At 31.3% G+C, this 20,869-nt stretch overlaps 3 protein-coding genes across 3 annotated transcripts; all 3 read right to left on the bottom strand.

The window, feature by feature from the left end:
• On the bottom strand, positions 911 to 5,538 carry LOC109334324 (fructose-1,6-bisphosphatase, cytosolic-like). The gene is made up of 12 exons (XM_019570032.1): positions 5,163 to 5,538; positions 4,628 to 4,675; positions 3,871 to 3,945; positions 3,516 to 3,577; positions 3,373 to 3,439; positions 2,914 to 3,027; positions 2,628 to 2,714; positions 2,367 to 2,437; positions 2,209 to 2,274; positions 2,026 to 2,112; positions 1,307 to 1,382; positions 911 to 1,182 (listed from the first exon to the last, which is right to left on the bottom strand). The coding sequence occupies exons 1-12, from the start codon at positions 5,319 to 5,321 to the stop codon at positions 1,072 to 1,074; spliced, it is 1,023 nt and encodes a 340-aa protein (XP_019425577.1). The 5' UTR covers positions 5,322 to 5,538; the 3' UTR covers positions 911 to 1,071.
• Positions 6,705 to 9,721, bottom strand: LOC109334323 (actin-2-like). The gene is made up of 5 exons (XM_019570030.1): positions 9,585 to 9,721; positions 8,771 to 8,840; positions 8,190 to 8,583; positions 7,264 to 7,877; positions 6,705 to 7,140 (listed from the first exon to the last, which is right to left on the bottom strand). The coding sequence occupies exons 2-5, from the start codon at positions 8,828 to 8,830 to the stop codon at positions 7,075 to 7,077; spliced, it is 1,134 nt and encodes a 377-aa protein (XP_019425575.1). The 5' UTR covers positions 8,831 to 8,840; positions 9,585 to 9,721; the 3' UTR covers positions 6,705 to 7,074.
• On the bottom strand, positions 16,850 to 17,719 carry LOC109334325 (vacuolar iron transporter homolog 4-like). The gene has a single exon (XM_019570033.1). The coding sequence runs from the start codon at positions 17,519 to 17,521 to the stop codon at positions 16,880 to 16,882; it is 642 nt and encodes a 213-aa protein (XP_019425578.1). The 5' UTR covers positions 17,522 to 17,719; the 3' UTR covers positions 16,850 to 16,879.

Below are 20,869 nucleotides of genomic sequence, written 5' to 3'. Positions count from 1 at the left end.
GCGTTCGTTGACTTCAATTTAGAGTATCTGTGGATGTTTTTTTTTATGAAAAAAATATATATAATGACAATTTATGAATTTTATACATTGTTACTATAGTATTTACTATTTATGTTTAATTAAGATTGACCCTTTAAAAAATAATATAAATAAATTATAAATAATAAACTAATTATATATAAATCTTTACACATATAACATAAATATTACAATCTTTCTTTATAGTAGGCAATATCCTTATGGTGCGGGTATGGTAAACTCAAACCAAGCCAATGTATTTGATGAATAGTGTCATAAGATTCATTGTATAAGGTCAGAAGGTTAAGGAATAGATTGAAGAAAAAAGTTATAAGATAGTCTAATGATTAAAAAAGAAGAGATGAAGTAAATGAGTTGAGAGTTCGATGATCATCGCCCATAACAAATACTAATGTTTACCAATAAAAAAATATACATGATGGATATAAATTAAGTTTGTGTTAGATTTCATTTCACCCGTTATAAAGTACTTAAGTAAATTTGCACAACGTTTACATGATGAATTAACCATTTAATACTTGTGTGTTTGTGTTTTTGAACAGCTTTAATAATCTTATTAGTCGTGGAGCACATTTCTATATAGATAAAAAATTTAGTACTACCAATAGTTTTACTAATCATATTTCGAGTTGTGTAGTTGTTTATCTAGGTGGTTTATCAACTCTACCGATTCAAGTTTTGCAAAATGTTTAATTAACCAACCCAAATAAAAATATTTATAAGAAAAACCGCAAACTATTATTTTGGTTGTCAAGTTATTTTTTTTTTATCAGCTGGTTCTTAAGTTAATTGCTTTATTACTCAATTTTTTAACTTACTTTATCTCTCATACTCATAAAATTTATATTATCGAAAGCTTCTCTTCATTTTATGCAACTTTGCGTTTATTATCATATTCTAGAGATACCTTTATTAGTACAAAAAAAACTAAACAAATTATTCTCTACACAATTAAATTCCAATAGTTGATATCTCTCTTACACATGAAATACAACCTTAAATTCAAAGACAATAATTAATATTTATGCACCATTAATTTGCTTGGCATGAAGCATAAAGATCTTTAATGTGCTCGATTTCTTCGTAGCTGCCGAGGAATACAGGCGATCGTTCATGTATATGGCTTGGAACCAAGTCAAGTGCCTGCATTTTTACAATCTCATAACTAATAATCACGAAATTACATCGCGACCACAATTTAAAACATCGGAAATATCATATTCGATTCATATTTTGATATAAATAGATTAAGTTAAAAGGGTCATACCCGTTCTTTTCCTGTAAAAGCTTGGCCTCCTGCTTGCTCCATCAAATATGACATTGGAAAAACTTCATAGAGAAGCCTAATTTTTCACAATGAAAATTCCATATAACTAAGCCATGTATTTCTCTTTAGGATATAACCCAAAAGAGAGGTAGGAATATTAAGTTATCATCCCCTACTTTGTAAGGGAACTCTAATACGATTAAATATGTTTTTGATCCATGAAAATTTATGAAACTTTGGTTTTAGTTCCTACAATTTTTTTTTGTTTTAGACTTGTATATTCAAAACATTTGGTTTTAACCCTACCATATTGTAACTAACTCAAATGTGACATGTAACGTCCGAATCCAACCCAAATTTAACAGGAAAATTCTGATGTGTCTGGGTTTGGGTCGGGGTTCGGGTTTTACCCGATGTGACATGTAAGAGAGTTGACATTCGTAGGGATATATGGTGCAGTCCAAAAATATGGTTGTCAATGTAAGTTATTAGATATATGGTCAGCCCTAGAAAATATGAATCATTGGATAAAGATCAATCGTCTAGATTTTGAGTGGTCTATTGAATTCGATTTAGTGACATTGAAATTTGAGTAGTTTAATCTCCATGCAATGGCTCAAATTTTCTAAGTATGAGACAAGTTTTTACTGCATCAAATCATAGATGCTAATTTCATATGGTTAATTAGAACTTAGAATTAAACACAAATCACATCATACCTTAACTTTCCATTAGGGCTTTTGATATCAGCTGGGTACATGAACATACCACCATATAGCAATGTTCTATGGATATCAGCAACCATGCTGCATTATTAGTCATCTTTATTAGCCAAAAAATAAGATATATGAAGAAAAACCAAGAACTAGACCAAGTTTATAATCATATATATATATATATACCTTCCAATGTACCTAAGAGACTTTGGTGGTGAACCATCTTGAGGAAACTTGCAATTTTCTACATATCTGGAAAAGAAAGAGTGTGAATGAATTTCTGTCACTTATAAACTGAATCATTTTTTCATGTTTGAGAATTAGATTTCAAATACAAAATTTACTTAGTTGTTGGTTCATCCCAGTTTTTGGCATTTCCCTCATTCACTGAATAAATCTTTCCTTTCCTTGGTACCTACAAAAGTAGCATATGACTATTATCAATGTATCTATTGATGCAAAGAACTCATAAACGAGAAATTATTACATGATCTAGGATACATTTTTACCATAGATTATAAGTTAATGAATTTAAATTTATCTAGTTATGTACAATTTTAATAACTTAGTATAACATTTTCACTGTCTCATTGGTATTGATGTACCTTGATGTCTGGGTGAGTCAATATGAACTCTCCAAGGGAAGGATCAAGTGTAAAACCATTCACTCCATTTCCTGTGCTAATCACAAACTACAATTCCATTTATTCAATCAGCATCAAGTATTCATGAATATATATATATATATAGTGACCCAATTCAGAACATTTCTGATATAAGAACGATGATAACAATAAATGTAAACATTTCTCGTAATAGTGCGTTGTTCTCAGTTGAGTGCCGACTATTAATATATGCAAACCATGTTGAACAGATAGGGTTTTGTTTTACCGTGCATGAGCTTCCATACATGCAGTAACCAGCAGCTAACATTTTGTTCCCAGGTTGCAACACATCATCAAGAGAAGCATTATCTTTATCCTTTACCATGTAAATACCAAAGATCTATGTGCAACAAAGAAAATAGTAGCTATTATTATAACAATTTCTGTTCTTAAGTTTCTTAACACAGAAACAGTGTATCAAATGCGAACCACATCAGGTGATGCGGCCACAATATTGCAGTTGCGGTAACCGTTGTAACTGCAATGTGATATTGTTTCATAGCAATGCAACCGCAGCAGGCCGCAACACAACTGCACCGGGTCTCAAAAATATGTTTTTACTCATAAAATAATTTACAGTGCAATGCACATCGCAATGACCGCAATTGCAGTAACCACAGCCGCGATCGCATCCGTAATCTAAAACACTGCACAGAAATTAGAAATTATGTTAAGTATTTCATACAGTTCCTATAGAGACGCCACAATCGATGTTTGAGGATCCATCCAAAGGATCAAACACAACAATGTATCTGCAAAATCAGAAGGAACTTGCAACTTAGATATGATCATGTAGCATAATAGTATCACTTACTATTTCATACTCACTTTCCATGCTGTGATGGTGGCACAAATATAGCCTCTTCAAGCTCTTCAGATACAAGAAGGCACTAGACAAAGCAACAAGTTAAATTTTACAAGACTCATGAAAAGAGAATTGTTGAAGTGTTACATGTGAAGAACATTTTTCCGAGATATATTATCTGAATGAAACTCAAGTTGGTGTATGAATCCGAAACTTTTTATAACTCTAAATTCCACAAAGGTTATTAGTTAAGCCCTCTTTGTATTGGATGAGTACCCCTTATGCTTAATTTAATACAATTTTTCTTTACCAAAAAAATATCGTAATTTTCCATTCATTCAAATATACAATTAAGATAAAAGAGAATAAATAACTCACTGTGCGGCCACTGCTGACTAAGGCCTTCACAAATACTTCATTAGAAAGCACATCTAATTTCTTTTGCTCCTCACCCTGAAATTGAATATAGTAATAAATAAATAAATAAATAAATAAAGCATATTGATTTGGATTTGGGTCATCATCTCTCACAACATGACTTTGTCAAATTTTTTGAGCAAAAAAATATTATTTAAATTAAGTTCTACACTATAGAAGTTTGGTAGTGTTTGGAGCATGAAAAGAACAGAATGGTACAAGTTTTAATCTCTATACCTTTTAGCAAAATAAAAATGTACCATTAATCTCATGTACTATTTATTCTGTGCTATTTGTAAAGTGATCAAACATAGAATAGAGTCATTTTGTTATATGTTGTTCTAACATGTCTATCAAATTAACACCACTTAAGTTTGGTATAGAATGAAATGAGATAGTATATTCTCTTTGCCACTTAGTAGAACCAAGATGTACCCCAAATCTCATGTCCTATTAAGGTTTATTGGTAAAGTAGATCAAACATAGAATAGAATCATTCTGTTTTTTTTTTTCCACACATATCCTCGCACCGAAGACATATTAACACCCCACATTTTCAAGACTCGAACTCGAGCCCTTACTTAAGAAGAATCAAACATATACCACTTGAATCAACGCTCGTTAGTAATCATTATGTTTTAGACCATCAAACACAAACTCTTCCTTAAAAGTGTTATGAATATTAATCCAAAAACAACATAAAAAACAAAAAACTTACTTGAACATTGGTCTCTCCAGCAAGTCCTATAAGTTTTGCCAGTCCTGCCTGTCAAAAAGAATGCAATGTTTTTATGAAAATGTGATAGCATGATTCCCTTTGGAATAAATCTTGGTATTTTTTGGGTACATTAGAATAAATTTTGGTATAGGAATATCCACTCAAATACTTTCATATCACTAAAAGTAGGGTTATTAAATATGTTTCTGCCATCTTCAAATCAATTTTGGTTTTAATCCCCAGTAATAATGCTATTAACATATTAACACCCCACATCTTCAAATTTACTAAAGATTCTAATACCGAGCCCAAATTATAACATGTAATTCTATGTTTTTCTCTCACATTCCAGTACTGGAGAGAATTTTGAGGAATTCATTTCATGTAAAGTATATCACAACGAGTACACATCATAGATATGGACCAAAACTATAAGGATCAAATAAAATAATGATTAAAAACTAAGAAAAACTAGAAGGACCAAAATCAAAATTGTTTATTTAATGGGATTAAAAACATAAGGAAGAGCATTTACCTTGTTAACAGCAGAGCAAACAAATTTGCAACCAAGAACAATGTTGCTGATTAGGATAGTGAAATCTCCACGTGATTCTGGATATTTTGATTGTTCATTAAGAACAAACCTAGTTATGGTCATCAAATCTGTCCTGTTTGTATCAATTGCATGATCCATTTCTCTCCCCAAAAAAATGATTAATCACTTGTTCTTCTTCTTGGATCAACACCAATATATGCAAATTCTTGGAAAGATATAGTTTTTATTGTAAAGAGGAAAGAAAGTTATGAAGGGTATATAGGATGAAAGATGAAAGAAGAAGATGAGGCCTCACTCCACAATTTAAGGATGAAAAGTTCTACTATGTACAGTGAACATAAGATGATGAGAATAATAAGATAATGATTAATAGGTGATTACACGTAACCCAAGTGATAGAGATGACACATAGTTCTACCGGATGGACTAATCTTCGCACCGGAGGCAATCCTATCCGAGCTGGGAATATCCATAGGTATGTGGGGCTAACTCTTCCGGCGAGTATTTTTTCCATCCACAAAACTCGAACTCAAGACTTTGCTTAAGGAAACCAAGCATGTACCAGTTGAACCAACATTTGTTTGTTTGTAATCCTTATTTCGTTCTCTTATTTTTACTCAAACTAATCTTATTCTTCAATTTGTCCTATCATCTTATCTTGATACTTCAATTTTAATAGATGCACATAGTTTAAGAGATAAATAATAGTGGGTGATCTTTTTAAAAAGAAAAAATTGTTTAACTAAATGAAGTTCATTAATAAGTGTCTTATCTCTTAAGTTATTGTTTAAGGAAAAGAAAAGAAGGAAACTAGTTCTACAAAACTAAATTCAACCTTTCTTTATATATGAAAACATCATTTTTCAAGTTGTGATTTTTATTTTCTCTTCCTTAACCAATACACGAAATTATCCTAACTAAATTTATTCAATTGTTTTGATGATGTAATTAAAAAAGAAAATGGAAAGAGATGGTAAATAAAAAATCATAAACAATTAAACAATGAAATCTCTACAATAAAATGGCCAAATTTCGGTAGACTCATATTTAAGGAAAAGCCAGATGATACATCACATCAAACTTCAAGAGAAACTCAAAATAAAAGTGGAGTTAAGATTTTCTTTGAGTTCCAGGTGACATGTATTATGAATAAAGTTTTAATGGTTTAGATTTTAAATTACTTTTAATAAGATAATTTAGAAATTATAAATTCATCCATCTACTCCAATAATAGAGAGTGGGTCTTAACTCATAAAAATTGATGATTTAATTCCAAAATAAACCCATCCATATATAGTATACTCTTCTTGATTGAAAATACCTAATAGTCGCTATTGTCCATATGTACGAATTTAAAGTAAGATGAATTACCTGTTAAATTATAAAAATATGAATTAAAAAGGTTTTGGATAGTTTGCATAATAATAATACACCATTAATTTCAAACCTCACTATATAATGAATGTGACAAAAAAAATGACAATAAAATGAAGGGTGAAGTGCAAACATTAAAACCAATCCAGCATAATATAAATTAATATAAAAAGAAAGCGACTCAAAAATCCCTGCTTGGGAAAGATAATAGTTCTGCAACTTGAGGCACCTAAATTCATGAACCCCAGAGAATGAAAAACAAATAATAGGAAAATCAAATCAAATCAAACCAAACAGAACCAACCCTACGAAGTTCCAATACAATCCGCCAATTGCATAAAATAGTCTTGGCTTCCACGGTCCAAATGAAGAAACATATAACATACTCTCAACTTATGAAGACACATATAGCATACTTTCAACTTATGAGTCCATTCATCCATTAATTAACCAAACTTGACTGAGATATTATGGCACAACACTGGATGCTTAAAGAACTTGATCAACGTCATCCGACTTAGAAGCACTTCCGGTGAACAATGGCTGGACCAGATTCATCATATTCACCCTTGGAGATCCACATCTGCATACAAGAGAACTCGATGAATTCCATAAAAAATTGACACATTCTAGTACTAGAGACTGAGAGATAGGTCGAAAAAAACATGAACAAAACAAAACATTGAGAAAAGCAACAGTATAAAACCTGTTGGAAGGTGCTAAGTGATGCCAAGATAGAACCACCGATCCAGACACTGTACTTCCTCTCAGGAGGTGCAACCACCTTGATTTTCATGCTGCTTGGAGCAAGAGCACTAATTTCCTTGCTCATACGATCAGCAATACCCGGAAACATAGTGGACCCACCACTAAGCACAATATTTCCATAAAGATCCTTCCTGATATCAACATCACACTTCATGATGGAGTTGTATGTAGTTTCATGAATTCCAGGAGCTTCCATACCAATTAGAGAAGGCTGGAACAGTACTTCTGGGCAACGGAATCTCTCAGCACCTATTGTAATGACTTGTCCATCAGGCAATTCATAGCTCTTCTCCACTGCAGAACTACTCTTGGTAGTGTCCATTTCTTGTTCAAAATCAAGAGCCACATATGCTAATTTCTCCTTCACATCACGGACAATTTCCTTTTCAGCAGAGGTATTGAAGGAGTATCCTCTCTCGGTAAGGATTTTCACCAAGTACTCTGTTAAATCACGTCCAGCAAGGTCCAAACGAAGAATTGCATGAGGAAGAGCATACCCTTCATAAATGGGCACCGTGTGGCTCACACCATCACCAGAATCAAGCACAATACCTATGCACATAACCAATAATTTAATACCAACATAACAAGGAATGAGTATAGAAGTGCATGCATATCCCACCCAGGTACATATGGAACCATTCCTGGTGCATAAAATTCAACAAGCTAAAAGTATAAACCAAAAAAATCAAGTCGAATTTCAACCAGCTCCCAAAAGTTCCAAATTATTGGACACATTTCATCTTGAAGACTGTTGCCTCGTATTCATCATATCAGCTTAAAGCATTTACACATTTTAAAATTACCAGGCCTAATAGAAATCACATGATCAAAAAATAGTAAAATTCAACTACAGAAACAAACCTGTAGTACGTCCACTGGCATACAAGGACAAGACAGCCTGAATTGCAACATACATAGCAGGTACATTGAAAGTCTCAAACATAATTTGGGTCATCTTCTCTCTGTTGGCCTTGGGATTGAGTGGTGCCTCAGTAAGAAGTACAGGGTGTTCTTCTGGGGCAACACGAAGCTCATTGTAGAATGTGTGATGCCAAATCTTTTCCATATCATCCCAGTTGCTTACTATACCATGCTCTATAGGGTACTTCAAGGTGAGAATACCCCTCTTTGACTGGGCTTCATCACCAACATAAGCATCCTTCTGACCCATCCCAACCATTACACCAGTATGACGAGGTCTTCCAATAATACTGGGGAACACAGCCCTAGGAGCATCGTCACCAGCAAAACCAGCCTGCAAACACCAATAAAAAATATTCATCAACATTTGCACCGCCATTATAAAAAATCATAAGACAGGAAATAGATGAAACAACTCTATCTGTCATAGTAGAGTGTTACCAAGTAAAAAAAAGTCTAGCATAGCACAAGAAGCACACATCAAATGCAGAGCATTTCCAATCATAACAAATTCAACTAACCTTGACCATTCCAGTTCCATTGTCAACAACAAGGGGTTGAATATCCTCAGCATCAGCCATCTTCTACAACCTGCACAACAGAAAGGGAAATTTCTTACAAAAGATTTGTGCCGTAATAGTTTTATGAGATTTAGCTTTTTTCCAGACATATGTTACTACTAACAATGCAACTAGAGAACCTCAAAACCCCATTCCATTACTTCCGAATTATGCAATCAAACAATTCCCATGTAATCATAATGTTATTTTTCATTCAAACAAGTAAAGAAATCAGTAATGGTGACATTTTGCTTAATTGCAATGTTTAATATCATTCTCAAGAGATCGGAAACTTGTTTACATATTTTGATTTCATTTATTTTTCATCGAAATCAGTAACGGAACAAGCAAGGTATTAAATCTGGGTCCACGGCAGCAGCCACATAAACATCAAGGTTTTGGTAGTCAGAGAACACGATATCTAAAATCATGACCACAATAAAAACATCAACATATAAATAGATCAGAAACATGCATTGCAAAGAACACGATACATCATAAAATTCATCAAATCAAAATACACAAATTAGCAAAATCCTAAAAATCAAAACCCTAAAACCTCACAGTAAAATCAAGTCAAAAATCGAAAACCACAAACAGAAAACTAGAAGCTACAAAGTAGATCCAGATCAGTAAAGAGAAACTAAAGATCGTAAAATCATCGATCCATAAGAGACATCGCAAAAAAAGTTTACAGATCCAAAAGAAAAAAAAACCGTGTAAACACTAAAATTCACCAAAAGAACACCAAAAAAAAAGAGAGATCGAAACGAACCTTGATTAAACGGAACTGGATTTGGATTTGAAGTTGAGGAGGAGGATCAGAAGGAAGAAGTGGTTGAAGTGTTTGTGGAAAGTGTCAGAGAAGGTTTTATATTGAATGAAAAGTAAGAGAAGCTAAATGAGAATGAAATGAGGGTGAAATGAAAGTCAAATGAAAATGCAAATGTATGAAACTTCGGGTGCGTTTGGCTGTAATGAAAAGAGTATCCCGAAAAATGCGAGAATAGTGTCGGAGAAGGAAAGTGGACTCTTTAGGAAACCAAACAGAGAATAGGATTTGGAAAGTGGACTCTTTAGGAAACCAAACAGAGAATAGGATTTGGAAAGTGGACTCTGTGGATACCGAATCTGCTTGGCTGATTTGGAATCCACTAACTATTCATTATTAGATTTCTTTAAAAAACAATTATTTTTTCTCGTATCTTATCTCGATTTTTTCGTACTATTAACCTCTCATTTTGATAAAGAACTAAATTTTTTTTAGGATATGTAATTATTACTCTCAACAAATGTCATTTTCAAGAATTAAACTCTTTATTTTTAGGTTATTATTGGGATCTAACAAAACTATACAACTATGATCGACTGTGATGGGCTTGTGGACCCAACTAGTACGGCCCAATTCTTGAAAACCTTGTTATACCCTATGAGATCCACCTCTCTAAATATTCCTAGCCTTTTTGAAATTTATATTTATTACATAAAAATGATAACTTATAAGTCAAGGAGAAAAAAAGGCAAAAATAGAGAATTAGTAAAGGCTTGAATGATATAAAAAATTGAGTGCATTTTAGTTATTATATATTAATCTGGATTATTGAATATAGCAAATGTGAATGTAATGAGAGTGGAGGGAGGTTTTCTTACTTTCAAAAAGGCTAGATTCAGATGCATTTTAATGCACTTCTCATTAGTTGAAGGTGAAAAGGTCAACCAAGTTAGTCAACCCTATTGGTCAGATACATTTGAGCTAAAAAATTAAAGTTAAAAGTGTTATATTATGGTATAATGTTGCTTTTGTATTTATTTTTTAAATAAATTTACTTTGGTGTACTTGATTGGATCTTTATTCACATAGATACCCTTAGTGATAGGGGTCTTCTTGATTTGTTTGAATCGCCTTTTGAACAAACAAAAAATCATCTAATCTAAATATGTAATATGTGGTTTTGGCTCGGTTTGAATCGGGTTTTTTATTATAAAATGCTAAAATTGTACATACATTTAGAACTCGTAAAATCACTAAATATTAAGAATAAAACAACAACAAAATAGTGTTCAACAATATCAAAACAACATTAAAAAAGTGTCCAACAACAATATAAGTAAATAATGACATAAAACAATAATAAACAGTCATGCATCAACAATAAAAGCAAAAAATGGCAACAACAACAAGACATCAAGATAGCAACAGCAACAATAGGAACACTTACAAACGTAAATTTAACAATTAGAAAGTGTTCCACCGAGGATTAATAATAATAATATTTCCATAGCAATAAAATTGATAATAATACATCTAATCAACATCAAAATCATCTTCATTTGGTTGTGGGACTGGTTCAAGTTCTAAAAAAAGTATCAAATATAAACAATATGATTTAAGAAATAACAACATATACATGTGCCATAGAATATAATATATAAAAGAGAGGCATAATTTTGAAGTTGAGACTTAGGATTAAGTCCAGAAGACACTTAAAAATGTTACACACTTAAACTTTACACATTATTTCGGTCTTGTATGGATCAGTCTAGATCCAAGAGATGAAAACAAAAACCAAAACGGACTGATCAGTCTTTAAAAAATAATTTTAACACAATCAAACACATTTAGTTTTTGCGGTTTCGTATATTTTGTATTGATTTTTAATTTTATTTTTGGACCAGTTTAGATTTGAACACTCCAACTAAGTGGTACTATTAATGAACAATACTTCATATATCTTATATGATAGTATTAATAAACAATAAATTTAGGAGTTATGAGTGACGAATTTATGTTTGCAATTTTCTCCCCATCTATCTTATTATAGTCTTTCTTGAAAAGAAATTGTTTGTATTGGGAAGAAAAGTAAATTTTCAAATCTGTTAATATGTTTGATCTTATACATATTCCAACATAAACCTGAATTCGTATTGGACAAATCTGTTAATATGTTTGATCTTATACATATTCCAACATAAACCTGAATTTGTATTGGACAAATGTGAAATTTTGTAGAACATAAAACTTTGTAGAATATCAATTACATAGATATAATGACATATGTTAAAAGGATTCAAATTGATGAATATGATTACAAACACTGCACTGGACAATATTTTGATTATTGTCATGTGTAAGTGTTTTTTTGATAACTAAATTGTATTAAAAGAGTATAAGGGTTGTTAACCCAATACAAAAAAATCATTAATTGATCTTTTTGGAATACATAGTTATGCAAGATAAAGGATCATTACACCAATTAACAAACATCGTAGAAGTAGGACTTATTTTTGAACTAAACCAAGTCCAAGATATTGCTTGTATCAAATCTATAATGTGCAATAACTCGTGTCCTTATTAGAAAAGATACGATCATTCCTCATAATCCATAAAGACCATATTACAACAAACCACACCATCTTCTACATCTTATACCCTTTAACATTCCTACCAATATCATCATGCATATTCAATGACTCAACAATGGTTGTAAGACTTGTGGCAGACACTTGAAGCCAAGAATAAACCTCTTTCTAGACAGAGGAAGCAAACTCACAACTCATGAAGAGATGTTCAATAGTTTCATCATGGTTTTTGCAAATAACACACTATTTTTCTTCACTCCTAGAGATAACGTTCCTTTTGAACAACTAAACCCTTAAAAGGAGTCTATCTCTAAGGAGTTTCCACACAAAATAACAAACTTTTGAAGGCACATAATTTAACCAAGATTTTGTTGGAGAATTACCTATAGGAATAGGAGTTCAATCAAACTGAATGGGATAAACAAATTTCACTGTACAAACTCCATAAGAAGTAGCACTCCGATTCCACTTATCCTCAATGTTCATTTTGCACGAATGATGCCGCAAGGAATCAACCAAATTCCTAATCCAACTCCTTTCTCTATCAAATAGTTCCCGACGACAAAGAATCTCCCAAACCCAATTATCATTAATCCAAGAACCACACTCAGCCACCACAACCCTGTTGTTTGATGCTAAAGCAAAATTTTCAGGGAACACCTCCTTCAAACTTTGATTCCTCATCCAAGTATCTAGCTAGAATAAAGTTTGAGACTCATTCCCAATATCTCTCCAAATATTATCATCAGACCAAGTACCATAAGATCTAAGGCTAGATCCAACTTTGCACAAATCCTTCCACCATGTAGAAGTTGCACTATGAGTCGAGGTAGAAAGGAAGAAATCAACCCATATTTTGATTTAATCACTTTCACCCAAAAATCATATTTTTCTTGCATTTTGCGCCACCTCTATTTCTCAAGCAAGGCTTCATTAAAACGCGACAAGTCTTTAACACCCAAACTACTAAGAAACTTTGATTTGCAAACCTCTGACCAAACAACTCAAGCAATACTTTTACCACCTCTTTTATTATTACCGCCTCTTGTAAGTGTTATGACTGTTAATTAGTAAAATTCCATTGAATCATTTGGTTTGCTTGTGTTATCTAATGAATCATATTCATGCAATGCAAGTTTCACCAAGGCTACTCCCCAAACTGATAATTTTGCTCTTAATATTAAGGAAATTAATCTATGCCTCTCCTAATAATATATATCATTAATAAAGATGTAATTAATTAAAATTGATAAGTGGTCGGGATGCTTATATTAATTTGTCTTGTTTAATCTTTTTGGTTTATGAGAAATGGTGATATTTTTAATCGGTTGTCTTTTGATGTGGTAAGTATTATTAATGTAAGATTTTGGGTATGATTTAAAAACATTTTGTTGATATAATGTAGTAGGTTGAAAGTTGGAAAATATGAAGAATATTAAGTCCTCTTTAACATAGTTATTAGTTTATGATTTTTGTTTTGAAATGGTATTTTAAACAAAACATGTTTCACAAAATTTGTGTTGAAACAATGTTTTATCCATTCTCAATAATATTTCTCCTCAAATTTCAAAATTATGATAAGAAGTTTCATAATTTGAATTTTAATTTGAAAATCATATCATTGTATTTTCTATCATCATTGTTACCTCGATGAATATTAAATGTATTGTGTCCATTACCATCAATACCCATTGATCACTATTTCCTTGCCAACTACTGTCACCATTTTGGCAACCACCATAATGAACTTAGATGTCAACACCCTCATCGCACAACCACCACAACTCTTGGGATTGTTGGGAGATCTTCATTTATGGGATATAACATTTCTTTATGGGCAGTGAAAGAAGCATAGAAGTGGGTTTGATACCACATCTTGACCCAAAACTTTAAGACATTAGATCTATGGGTCTGTTCACTTTTATGCCCTTTAACTCGTCCATTTTTGCTCAATATATGACTTTTTCATTCACACTTGAAATACCCAACAAGGATGACCACCACCGTTACTAACAACATTATTATTAAACAACAACCATAGTAGAGAATACCCTTGGGTGATGATGCACTAGAAATAACAAGGTTGGAAATATGTTTTGAAAATTGAAAACCACACGAACTTTAAAGGTTAGAATCCCTTTATAGTGTTAGGTCGATCCGAGTATGCATTGATTTTTTAGTTAGGATTTATTCCTTAATAAATTTTATTTGGGTTCTGGTTACACGTAACTCTTATGTATAAAAAATAATAATATTAACCCTCGAATCAATTAAAAAACATGAGTTTATTCTATTTGTATTCTCGTTGATGATTACCGAAATTCTATTGCAAGTGCCACCTATCGAGTAAATGTGAAAGAAAGCAGCAGTATTGTTAAAACCGTACCGATTATCAAATTAGTCAAGATACTAGTATAGTGATTCATATTAGTAAATAATTCTGCTCAAGACCATCAAAGTTACTCGACCAAAGCTGATCAAGTTTGCCATTCTGCTAATTCAACTAATGAAAATGATGCAGATATAGCCAACAAATCTGCCACAACAACTAGAGCAAAACTAACATATATGGAAGCTAAAACAAACCACTCTTATGAGCCAACTCAGTCCAAGTTTCCTATCCATCCTTCCCATGCACTAGATCCATCATGATTGCCTTTAAATTAGAACTTGATCTTTTGTATTTCTTGTTTATGCAGATGTTGATTGTTACTGGCAAGTTTAGTTAAGTTGGTTAGATAGTTAAGTTTATTATATAGTTAAGTTTTCTATAAATAAGATATAGGATAGTTTGTCAATTCAACTCAAGAACATACACACTTTTACTCTCCATAAAATTCAATGTATTCATTCACTCTTTTTTCATCAATAAAAGTTTCTTATTCATTGATATCTTTGGCATTCATCTTCTTGTTCATCATCTTTTTCAAGGGCCATATTTCTTTTATAGTTAAACCGGTGGTTCAGTAATTAAATCGCATGCCGGTTAAATCAGACATACCTGCTTATATTTATAAATATATATATATATATAAACCTATAACAAAAAAATTCAAATAAGTAGATATTCAAATTTATAATCCATATTCATAATCTACTCAAAATTCACATAAACAAATAACTTTAAGTCTTTAACAAATTCAAAGTCTAAATTATAAAACATATATCAATTTAAAAGTATCACTTAACAACCGCTAAATATAAATAAATGACACAAGTTCATAACTCACTCTACAGAGTCAAAGTTGTCTCATATTTAGATTATATTTTTGCACCAAATGTCACTGAGATTACACACGAATGTTGGGAACCAAAATGTGTAATCTAAGTATGCATTGGAAGCATGTGTCTTGAAGTGTTGAAGAAACGTTGAAAAGATGATCACCTTGTAATGAGTTTTTAAGTTTTATTTTAAAAAAAAAGATATGTATAAACCGACCGGTTTAGTCAAGTACCGTACTGGTTAGGGGTCCGGTTCGCCAATTTTTCAGTCGAACTAGCCAATACGGTACAATTTTTACATCATTGAATAGCACTACTTATAAAAAGAAACAATAATTATGGTGAACACTTACCAAAAAATGAGATCTAAAACTTTGTTATTCCCACGGGATTAGATCATCTCGTGATTTCTGAGAGTTTTGTTTCGTAGGAGCTTCTTAATTTCTTTTAATTATCGGTTATAGCCAAAAAGGAATCTAGTTATCTTGTTTATTCATGCCTCATTGAAACAAAAGATAATCAAAGCATACATTCGAAAATGAAATTTGATTGGAACAACAATTATTAATAACAACCCACTCTTTTGAAAATTGACACGCTATGATCTAGTGGGTTTCGTGTATAATCCACTAAATTGGACGATAACACAATCCATTTAGAATGGGTTTGGTATATCATTAAGTAGTTTACAAGTTATTTGATAAAAAAATGTTATTATTCATAAGTGTCTTGAATGTGTTTCAATGAGTTATGCATTTATAAATTAGAAATTTATATCACTATATATTTATCAATTAATATTATCAAACATATCTTTTATTCAACCAACTATAGATTATTGTTGTCAACTTTTAACTTCCATATTATAAGCTTTCCGCTAACTTGTGATTTTGTAGTTCACTAATAAAATAGTTGTACAAAACTAAACCTTTGCATGAAATCCACTAAATCATAGGTGTCAAAAAGGAAGAGAGATTACTTTTCAAAAAAAAAAACATGTATCTTTCTATATATATTCAATCAAATTACGCCAACTAATATAATTATATTTTTATGAATTTTTATTTAATTAAATGATGCATTCTAATTGATAGGACGGTATAAATAGGGACATAAATATTCAGTAGTGAAAAAGTGTATTACTAACCTTTCATTTAGATAAAGAAGAATGTTGGGGTAAAACATTTAGAAACCTTATTGGTATTATCACTTTGGATTTGCTACAATTGGAAACAACATATGATTACAAACATGTCATATCACATATGTATGATGAAACAAAACAAAATAAAACATTCATCAAACTAAGACATATCTTAAATAGAAATTTGTTATGAAATGACTCATATTCTTATGGACCAAACATTTTTATATGCGATAGATTTAGATTAATATAATAGGATTGAGATAAAAATCTAAATAATTATATATTATATAAACTTAATAACAAAACAACAATAACACAAATACAAATTCTTATTCTCTAACTCAGAAATGACCTACAAGCTTGGTTAACCCAAAAGTAAGAGCCATGGCCAACCATCCACCAATCAAAACTCTCAAAGAAGACTTCACCAAAGGTGCTTTCCCAAGAACAGCACCTAACCCTCCAAACACCATCAAGGCAATGGTTACAACAGCCACCACCACCCCCAACCTCACCTTATAATCCTCTATAAACGCCGCCCCGAGCAGCGGTACCATTGCCCCGATGGCGAAGGCAACCGCTGAGGCCACGGCGGCCTGAAAAGGGTTAGGCAATTTATCCTTTTGGGTAGTGTTTCCTTCTCTCTTCATTTGAGCAAACTCAATATCATATTGTGAATAAACAGAAACAAACTCACCAATTGCCATGCTACATGCACCACCAACTAAACCAGCAATACCAGCTAGGATCATAGTTTTCACATCTTTCTTCACAGCTCCAATTCCCATCATTAGGGATGCAGTTGAAAGCAACCCATCATTTGCACCTAATACTGCAGCCCTAAGCCACTGTGCCCTTTTGGCATAGTCAATAACAACCTGCACCTCTTCCACTTCTTCATGAACTTCTTTTTGTCCTTCTTCCATGTCAAGGTTAAAGATTTTCGAAGGGTTTGCATCGCTACATGCTTGTGGAGTTGCCATCGATGTTTTAAATTGCGATCACGGTATATTGTGTTTAATTAAGAGTTGTGTATAGTGGAGTGTGGAGGACACACGCCATGGGATAATGGAATTTATAGAAGGTGAAAGAAGTGGAAAAGAGAAAGAGAATATGGTAGTAGTAGTGGTGGGTGCTATCTAGGACAGGTTGGAGTTGAGGAATCTAATGCGTTTATACTTTGAGTTCATACTAAAATAAGAGTAGAAGTTTTAAAAAAAGTGAGAGTTTGAAGTTTCATTTTACAATCTGTTATTTGTACTTTTTGTGTATGATAACTTTCACAATAAGTCTGATTTCGAATAGGTTTATTGTTGGGTATTCCAAGTGTAAATACAGAAGTTTCATATTGAGTAAAAATGGGTGAATTAAAGATACAAGTGGATGGACTCATAGACCTAATGCTTTGAAATTTTGGGTTTAGATATGGTATTAAACTCACTTCTATGTTTCTTTCACTTAACATATAGAGGAATGTTAAAACTCATGGATGAATATCTCCAAAATATGTTTATAAACCTTAAAAGTTCTCACTTATAAAAAATTTGAATCAGGTTCAAGACAACTACTTCAATTTTCTTGTGTTTATAATGATAAAGATATTATTATATTATACTGTAAAGGATAATTATATTATTACATGTTAGATTTTGTTTGATTTTTTAAAGATTTGTCTCTCTATTAATTAAACAAATCTATAGTCAAAAACTTTAGTTTATTATGGGAAAATGTTTAATATGGTTCCAATCACACTTCTTTGATTTGATTTAGACTTGTCTCCAATGTTGGCTTGTGGCTTTCATTTTGTGAACCGAAATGTTTATCTCTTACTACATTTTTTTAGTGTAAATGGTGTATGGAAAAAAGAGGTAAGAAAAGATAAAGGAAATATCATTAGTGATATGGTAGGAAAAGAAGAAAGAGATAGAAAGTCAAAATTTTAGTGAAAGTGTAAGAAAAAAGTATAAAAATGTGATTACTACTTAATGAGTTATATTATATGTACACTTCTTTAATTCAACACTTACCTTACCTCTTCTTGTTTTAGAAAATAAAATAGGGTTTCATAAGTTTTCATTTTTTTAATCTCTCATATATTTCCAAAAAAAAGAGTATAAAGTGTAGGTGTTAATTGTGGATGTACACATAACATTTCTATATTAGTTTGTGTTGTGGTATAGGGGTTGCTTGGTATAGTTTCTGGCTTTTGTTGATTGATGGGCGCAATGGTTTGTTTGGTGGGAAAAGGATCACATGTACTATAATTTTCTTGTCTTTATGTCTTAAATCAATCAAACTTCGTCACGTAATATTAAAATAATAATTTCTGTTTTTATAATTTTATTTTTAAATGAATGGAGTTTTCTTATTAGTTTCGAACACCAAACAAGACAAAGAACAATGATATTTGATCCCATCCTTGTTTGGTGTAGCTTATGGCTTTGTGTTTTTGGTTTTGATTGGGATGTTTTTTCTTCAGCTAGCTAAATTATATGTATTGTTTGATAAATGTATTTCTTAGCAATACATTGTGTTGGTGTGTGTTCAACTACTAATTAAAATCTAAACGATTACTCTCTTTAGGTATAATATGGTTGATAGGGTGAAGTCTAATTGTTCACTAGATTTGGTACGATCATGAGTTTCATTGGTTCGAAGTTTGAGTTCAAAAGTTAGATATTGATAATATTTAGGGTCAGATATAATACAAGTATGACTCGTCCCAATATGTCTTATGATCACTTATGACTTCTGATTTTATGTGAATATTCAATTGTATACATAATAATGTATTTTCTTGATCCAACGTAAATCTTACATTTTGTTGCAATAATATATCTATTAATATAATTTCATATAGTTAATCATGTTTTTTTAATTACTCTTACTAGTTATTTAAGATACCGTTGTGCAAATGATTTACTGTCACGTGTGTTTATCATTTCATGCTAGTGATTCTTTATTTTTTCCTCATATATATATATATATCATTTCATATGTCAAATTATATATCCAGGATAATATTGAGTAACATTGACAAAATTTTATTTAAAAGAGTTAAATATTATATTCTAATTGAGTTTAGGGTTGAGTTCGAGTTTAAAAGTTAACTCAATCAACATTTATGATTGAGTTAATCTTCAATTCTAGAATCAAATTCAGATTCAACGAATAATTTAACCAACATTTAGAGTGAGATAAGTAATAAGTTTTAGGCTGCCATGCAATTTCCTAACACATAATATAAAAACCATATTTTGATCATTGCCTACCTCACAAATTATATATGTATCGTTAGTCTAGTTATTTTTCCTAATTTCATTGCATATTTGTTTGAGTTTTGTTAACATTGGCCCGAGTTTAATGAACCAAACATGGATGAACTTTATTAGCAAACAAGATACATAATCTATTTGTTTCTTATATATAGTCTTTCCCAAAAAAATCCCCTCTCTTTTTTTGTTATTAACCCAACTATCTAAAGAAAACCCATAGTGCAAAATAAAGAGAGAATTTTTTTTGTATAATCAATAATATTTCTTCATTTTATGAGTCAGGAAATAATTCTTTTAGAGTTTATTTTGGAGTTAGATTTTGGAGGAAAATGAAAAGAAATGGAAGGCTTAAGAGTAATCTCACAAGTGTATTTCATGACTCTCAAATCTTCTATTTACATTTTCCCCCTCCAAAATTCAACTCACACACTAACCTTTAAGGTATATAGGGCCTCCAACAAGTGTACTCTCGAGAATCAAATTTTTAATCTTTTATCTACTCAGAAATCAAATAGCATCTTATACTACTAAATTAATGACATGTTGATATAAAAAAGTAGTTTTTGTTTCAATAATCATATTTAAAAAGAAAAAAAAATATCTCCTTTGGTAGTGGAGTGTCTGAATGGCAAAGAACCCATTAAAGGATGCTTTTTCATAAAATATAAAAAACATGAGGCCCACATCAATATAATGGTGAATCTTCACTCAATGGCTAAAAGAAAAGGACTAGCCATTTTTTCTTCTTTGTTCACTTTAAAGCTTGGTGCTTTTTCTTCATCAATATATGCCTTAGGCTATACATGTATATGTGAATAAAATATGGTCCAATTCAATCTAATTAAACAATGTGAGATTAGTGGGATGATTTATTTATTATCAATTTAAATCAAATGGACTAGTACTTAAACACAAGCATTGAAATATGATAGAGATTAAGGAAGATATCTTGTTCTCTATGTACTTCTTTGGTCCTTTTATATAAGATTATTTTGGGTATTTTTACATAAATTAAGAAATGTGAATAATATTATTAAATCAATTTATATAAGTATA

Source organism: Lupinus angustifolius, chromosome LG19 (assembly GCF_001865875.1).
Source record: "Lupinus angustifolius cultivar Tanjil chromosome LG19, LupAngTanjil_v1.0, whole genome shotgun sequence".
NCBI classification, from domain to species: domain Eukaryota; kingdom Viridiplantae; phylum Streptophyta; class Magnoliopsida; order Fabales; family Fabaceae; genus Lupinus; species Lupinus angustifolius.
This window is presented reverse-complemented; position numbering and strand designations above follow the sequence as displayed.